General features: G+C 34.8%; 2 protein-coding genes across 2 annotated transcripts in view; both read right to left on the reverse strand.

Moving 5' to 3' along the window:
• Nucleotides 1–1,877, reverse strand: part of LOC116851685 (putative nuclease HARBI1) — a 3,350-nt gene extending 1,473 nt beyond the window's left edge. The window contains exons 1-3 of the mRNA XM_032831346.1: nucleotides 1,445–1,877; nucleotides 1,011–1,297; nucleotides 1–644 (exon numbers count right to left, since the gene is read on the reverse strand). Of these exons, the coding sequence (XP_032687237.1) occupies nucleotides 79–644; nucleotides 1,011–1,297; nucleotides 1,445–1,656 (1,065 nt within the window). The 5' untranslated portion in view covers nucleotides 1,657–1,877 and the 3' untranslated portion in view covers nucleotides 1–78. The remainder of the gene's footprint in view (nucleotides 645–1,010; nucleotides 1,298–1,444) is intronic.
• Nucleotides 1,878–4,329: 2,452 nt separating this feature from the next.
• Nucleotides 4,330–5,603, reverse strand: LOC116851697. Its single transcript, XM_032831372.1, has 4 exons — nucleotides 5,472–5,603; nucleotides 4,850–4,985; nucleotides 4,543–4,731; nucleotides 4,330–4,439 (listed from the first exon to the last, which is right to left on the reverse strand). Exons 1-4 carry the CDS (start codon nucleotides 5,601–5,603, stop codon nucleotides 4,330–4,332), a joined length of 567 nt encoding a protein of 188 aa, XP_032687263.1.
• Nucleotides 5,604–5,900: the final 297 nt, after the last annotated feature.

Here is a 5,900-nt window from a genome sequence, read left to right on the forward strand (position 1 = left end):
GTTATAAAAATTGTTTTGTATAATATATATAGTTTGACATATAAACATTTCATACTTTCGTTAAATTTGTCATTATATTTACCTTGAGAAATACTCATTGATGAGTACTTGTCTGACATTATTGTCTCCCACTTGAACTTCAACATGATTCTCGTTATTTCCAATTTCCTCGTCAGGCAAATCCACAAGTGCAGGAGGTTCTTCTTCATTGTGATTTCTGACTATGTTGTGTAGAACTGCTGTAGCTACGATAATATCTTGCACAGTCTCTATTTTCAGTCTCATACCTAAACTTAAAACTGGAAATCGACACTTCCAAACACCAAAGACTCGTTCAACAATGTTCCTCGTATGTATGTGAGCATTGTTATAAAGATTTTCGGCTGCAGTAGTTGGGTGCAAAAGAGGAGTGAGAAGATATTTCTTGACCGGATATCCGCTATCGCCAAGTAATATTCCCGAATGAAACTCGCCTTCCTCTAATCTTCGGTGCACCCAACTATGTTGAAATATTGTTGCATCATGTACAGAACCCGGCCATCTACTCACAATGTCTATAATTTTCATATTATTATCGCAAATAACTTGGGTATTAAGAGAAAAGAATCCTTTTCGATTTCTAAACTCTTCTGCATGTTCACCTCCTGAAAATATTTGTTATAAGTATCATTGCTTAAAATAAGTCAATACAAATTCTAAATCTTGCAATGTCTATACAATGTTTATGTAATTTTTTTCTGCTGTATGGGATAAGTACTCACACATCACAAAACATCTCAGCAATGTCTCCAAAATATTACATTTGAAATGTTAAATATTCTAGAGATAATGTCAGAGATATTTTAGAAATGTCTGTGCAATGTCTTATGTCACCAACTTATAATATTGTTGAGATATTCTGAAGACATTGCTGAGATGTTTTGTGCTGTGTGGGTGTAGTATTTTCACTTTACATAATTTATATTTGTTGTTATAGTCCATAATTTATATTTCACATAGTTGTAACTTACCAGGAGATTGTATTCTAATATGTGTTCCATCGATGCATCCAATTACCCTTGGGAATTTATACATTTCATAAAATGCCCGTTGCGTTGTACGAATTTCTTCAATAGATTGAGGCATATTAATCATTGCTGCTGATAACGAAGCAATAGCCATGGATACTTTTGCGACAACTCGAGAAGCAGTACTAATGCTTACTCCACTAAAATCACCACAGGCACGCAGAAAATTGCCCGTGGCATAAAATCTCAAAGTTAATAACAATTGGTTAATTGGTGTCAATGACCTTGACCCTTTTACATAAAAAATTATCAATTACGAACCATTCGTTAAATAATAATATTATTTCATAAATTCACTTTATTATTATAGCTCTATTATTATTATTTCATAAATTCACTTTATTATTATAGCTCTATTATTTGAACAAAATATATACCTATTCCAGAGTATTAACAATCGCTCTTCAATTGCATGCAGTAATTCTAGTACTGTATCCTTTTTCAAACGAAATCGATCGAAAAATTCTTTGTCATCCCACACTTCAAAATTGTTCGGTTTATTCCTTATTATATATGGTCTTCTTTCCACAAATTCATTATCATCATCATCATCACAGTTAAAAATATTAATATCCACGAGCAACTCCATTACTGTTTTTCATGAAGACAGCAACGATTACATACTCTTTTAATGTTTTAGGTTATGTCAAAGCACTGAAATCAATATCTTCCAGATATCCGCTACTTCAAGTAGAGGATAATTTTATCTGCCGGATAAACACTTTACAAAGGTGAAGAAAACCGATTTTGGGAGATATCTTAAGGATAAAGTTATCTGCAAGTTATCTGAAGGTGAAGAAATCGGGCATAAGTGCATCTCAGATATCTCAGCGAAAACTTATTCGATTCTAATAATATATGGCTCATTTTAAAGCTAATACTATGGAGATTATAGTGTATATTCCTATTATTAATTTAACAATTGATAAAAGTCGAAAATCAGTTGAAAATGTGAAAATTTTTCCACGAAAAAATGAATTTTCAAGTACTTAGTGTTTGAATCGCCCCCATTCGGCCATTGTAGTTGGCAAATAAAAAATGCTTTTAAATTGTTTTGAAGGAATCTACTAAGCTTCATTTTAAGCTATTAATCACATTTTTAGGACTTGAAATAACCATTTGGCAGTCATCTGTGGCAATTAAAATTAAAAAATCCATAATTAGCCACCTGGGCTTCCGAACCGGATATCTCGAGAACGGTGTGTCAGCGCAACGTAAAAAGCACTATTTTGTTTTCAACTCGTCCAGATCTACAACTTCTTATCCCATTTGACCTCAAATTCAATCGTTCTATTTTGGGGAACATGCACCGATGGGACTTGGCCGAGCTCTTTATTGTACAAAAAATATATAAATTATCAAATGTTTCGGTTCATCCATGAACCCTTTTTAATGATACATATACACAAGAACTCAAGCATTGTACAGAACCAAGAAATTTAATCAAGAAAAATAACAGACAAAAAATGCGTAATAATTTAAAAACTAAAATAAATAAGATAGAATAACCGATTATAAATTACCTTGGACAAAGTTTAGCGACCCAACACAAGGCCAAAACGATATTGTCAACTGTAATATTACCAAGTCTCGGTATAAGCACAATAAATGATTTATATATACAAACGTCGAAGTATGCAACACCGAACGTGCAAGAGAAGGAGACAAAACGAGATTCGTCAAAATAAACCGCAATAGCGATTGCCTAATCTGATTATTTAATTAGCTATGCTAATTAGCTATGCTCGCATAATATAATGTGCAGAATCTACGCCACAAAAAATATGATAGAGAACTATTTAATGATTTTGAGATTTGAAAAATACGAGTTCGAAGAAAACGCATATGTATAAAACCGTCTCTAATCTCGGTTTTAAGTATTTTCCTAATATACATATTATTTGCACGCTCGATAACGCTGAGCAGTTTTTCGCTATGCAAAAATATAGCGCAATCTTTCATTTTTTGAAGGTGAGGAGGCAGAATATTATTCCTCATACAATTTCGTAGAAATATATTCTGTACAATAACTTTGAAATCTCCAAGTTATTAAGATACTTGAGACGTTTAGACAAAATATGACCAAAATATAATGAGATAAAATGTAGAAATTTAAAAAAATAAACGTGTCTATAACACATGTTTACAGCCCGCGTTAACAAAATTCTTAAAGTAGAAAAAAAACTCCAAATATAAATCAAAATTAATTATAAAAAAAAGGCTAATAGGAGTTCAAGCACAACAGTTATAGTGCTATATATCTATGCTAAATAAGAATAATTATATAACGCTATTTCGCGTTCGGTGCGGGATAAGCTGCGAGTCGGTGTGGTCCGGATTCGAGCAGATGTCAATAATCGTGAAGACAGTGGGATGGATATTATAACAATATATATTGTCGATTAGATGGCTATTTACAATGAGTATGTACAGGTTGAGTCGACGCCGTTGGCTTCGCGCGCGGGCTTTTGTGTTCGCGCGTGTTGATGTCCGCTGCGGCGGAGCTCGGGCTGCGGGACCGTGGGCGGTCGTGTGACGCATCGATCGTGTTGTGCTTGCGGCGCGATGTTGACGTTTGGATCTTTAATTTTGGTCGCGCGAGGAGAGCCGTTACTTGATGACTAAGGGTGAAGTCCCATGGAGGCAGCGTACGGCGTACCGGCGTATGGCGTAAAGAAACTAGGCCAATCACAGGCTTTACGCCCGTTTCGTTACGCCAGCACAAACATCGTGTGTCCCATGGAGCGTATTTACGCGGCGTAAAGATTAACAAGCCAATCGCAATGTCTCTTTTAAAACTCATTTTAAAAATGAATATTCAAGCGAGCTTGTGATTGGCTTATTGATCATTACGCCGGCGTAAATACGCCCCATGGGACTCTCGATGGAAATTTCAGCGTAATGTTTTAACACATACATTCATAAAAGAAGTCAAAACAAATGTGCATAACTTTATCAAAATGTTGGACTCTGAGTTTGCTTTAATGAATTTAATAAAATATTTAAAAATTTATAAATGTCCGGAAAGTAATTTATGTAAAGAGGCTATTCGAGAAAAATTAATTCAAATATACGTTATCTACGAATTAATGCGAGCTGAAGAGAAAAAGAGATATTGTACAAGACGCAATGTTCGCAGGTTTTGGGTTAGAACAATTTTTAATGTCGAAAGACGATTAGCGCAAGGGGATAGCAACAATCTAATACAAGAAATGATTTTCGAAGACAAAGAAAAATTTTGTAATTATTTATTTTATTGTAATTATTTAACAGATCCACTTGGAACATACGTGTTTATTTGCCGTTTGTAACGCACATAACAGTCTCTTAGATATTTCCACCTTTTCATTGCATCATCCATAGTCAAGAGCCCTGTAACCATAAACAAAATTAACTATTCATAAAATAGATTGTAGCTTGTACTTAGCAAACTTTTTACTTATTTATTTAATATTTTGTATATATTTATACAAACCTCCTAACATATTTTCAACCTCCTTCCACAGCGCTTTCTTTTTCGCCTTTGTCCGTTCCCTAAGTGGAATTTGGAAATTCCATAATGCTGGTTTTGTTTGTACAATGTTAATTAGCATCTCATCACGGTGATCTGTTGAGTACTGTTCATTGCTAGTGTCCTCTGATACTATTTCATTGCTGGCTTCAACTGTAAAAATACAATTAGTTGCATATTAAATTTAACATCGTAAACCTATGTATGTGATATAATGGATGTTTTAAAGAAGATAAAGTATTACAACAAGAATTATTACTACAACATTTACCAATAATTGCAACAAAGTCTTCGTTTATAGATATAGCATGTCTCTCTTCATCATACTTTTGAAAACAATTGTGACACAAAATTTGTTCTTGTGTGTCGACGGTTAGTATTGAGCCGCAATAACCACATTTTATGTTCTAAACAAAAATTTTTTGTAATTAATATACTTCCTAAAGTGTATTTACCAGACAAAGGGTGATAATGGAAGCTTTCCAACTGCGGACACTGTATTACCCAAAAGCATTCTATTGACTGTAAATTCTCGAAAATATCTTGTTAGGTAATATACAGTCAATAGAATGCTTTTGTGTAACACAGTGTCCGTAGTTGAAAAGCTCCCACATCAATTTTCAGAATAAAGATAAAGATATTATCCTAAAAAACCAAAAAAGAATTAATTCTAATTTATAAATGTGTTTTTTATTTTGTTTTCTTTTAACTCTGTGTTTATATGTCACGCTGTATGAAAAATTTTATAAACTGATACTTACTAAGAAACAACCTGACTGGTTTTTATTCATTTTAAAATTGTATTTAAAAACTATTTTAAATTATGTGTTGCTTTTAATAATGTAACTCTTTTATTTAGGTTAGGAACATGTATCTTAACTATATGTGTGTACATGTGTAACGTAACGTTGGAACGCTACAAAAGTCAGCGTAACATCCGTGCTGGCGTAACGAAACGGGCGTAAAGCCTGTGATTGGTCTAGTTCCTGTACGCCATACGCCGGTACGCCGTACGCTGCCTCCATGGGACTTCACCCTAACACGGCCCTGCTTACGCGATGCGTCGGATTTTTGCGGTGCAGTTGTGCGCTACGATGCGGTGCCGCGGGAATCGGTTTCCCCGGGCCAGTGGCGCGGCTTCGCGGAGGTCGACCTTACGAATCCAATAAGACGACGGAGCGGTAAGCAAGGATGTAGGCTTTACGAATCCGACACGTCTCCGCGAGTGTCGACTCTACGAATCCAACGAGTCGACGGAGCGATAGCCGGTACGGATTTAATAAGTCTACGTGGATGTCGACTTTACGTATCCAACAAGTCGA

This window comes from Odontomachus brunneus, unplaced genomic scaffold (assembly GCF_010583005.1).
Source record: "Odontomachus brunneus isolate Ranch 3 - 2012 unplaced genomic scaffold, Obru_v1 Obru_scaffold_187, whole genome shotgun sequence".
Lineage (NCBI taxonomy): Eukaryota > Metazoa > Arthropoda > Insecta > Hymenoptera > Formicidae > Odontomachus > Odontomachus brunneus.

Bases quoted from the DNA above. Each gene is read 5' to 3' on its own strand.
- LOC116851697 (XM_032831372.1), bottom strand. From the start codon at position 5,603: ATGGAGGCAGCGTACGGCGTACCGGCGTATGGCGTACAGGAACTAGAC. The intron at 4,732-4,849 runs GTAAATGTTGTA...GTATTTTTACAG, and splicing joins AGACTTTGTTGCAATTATTG to TTGAAGCCAGCAATGAAATA. The intron at 4,440-4,542 runs GTTTGTATAAAT...TTATGGTTACAG, and splicing joins GGTTGAAAATATGTTAGGAG to GGCTCTTGACTATGGATGAT.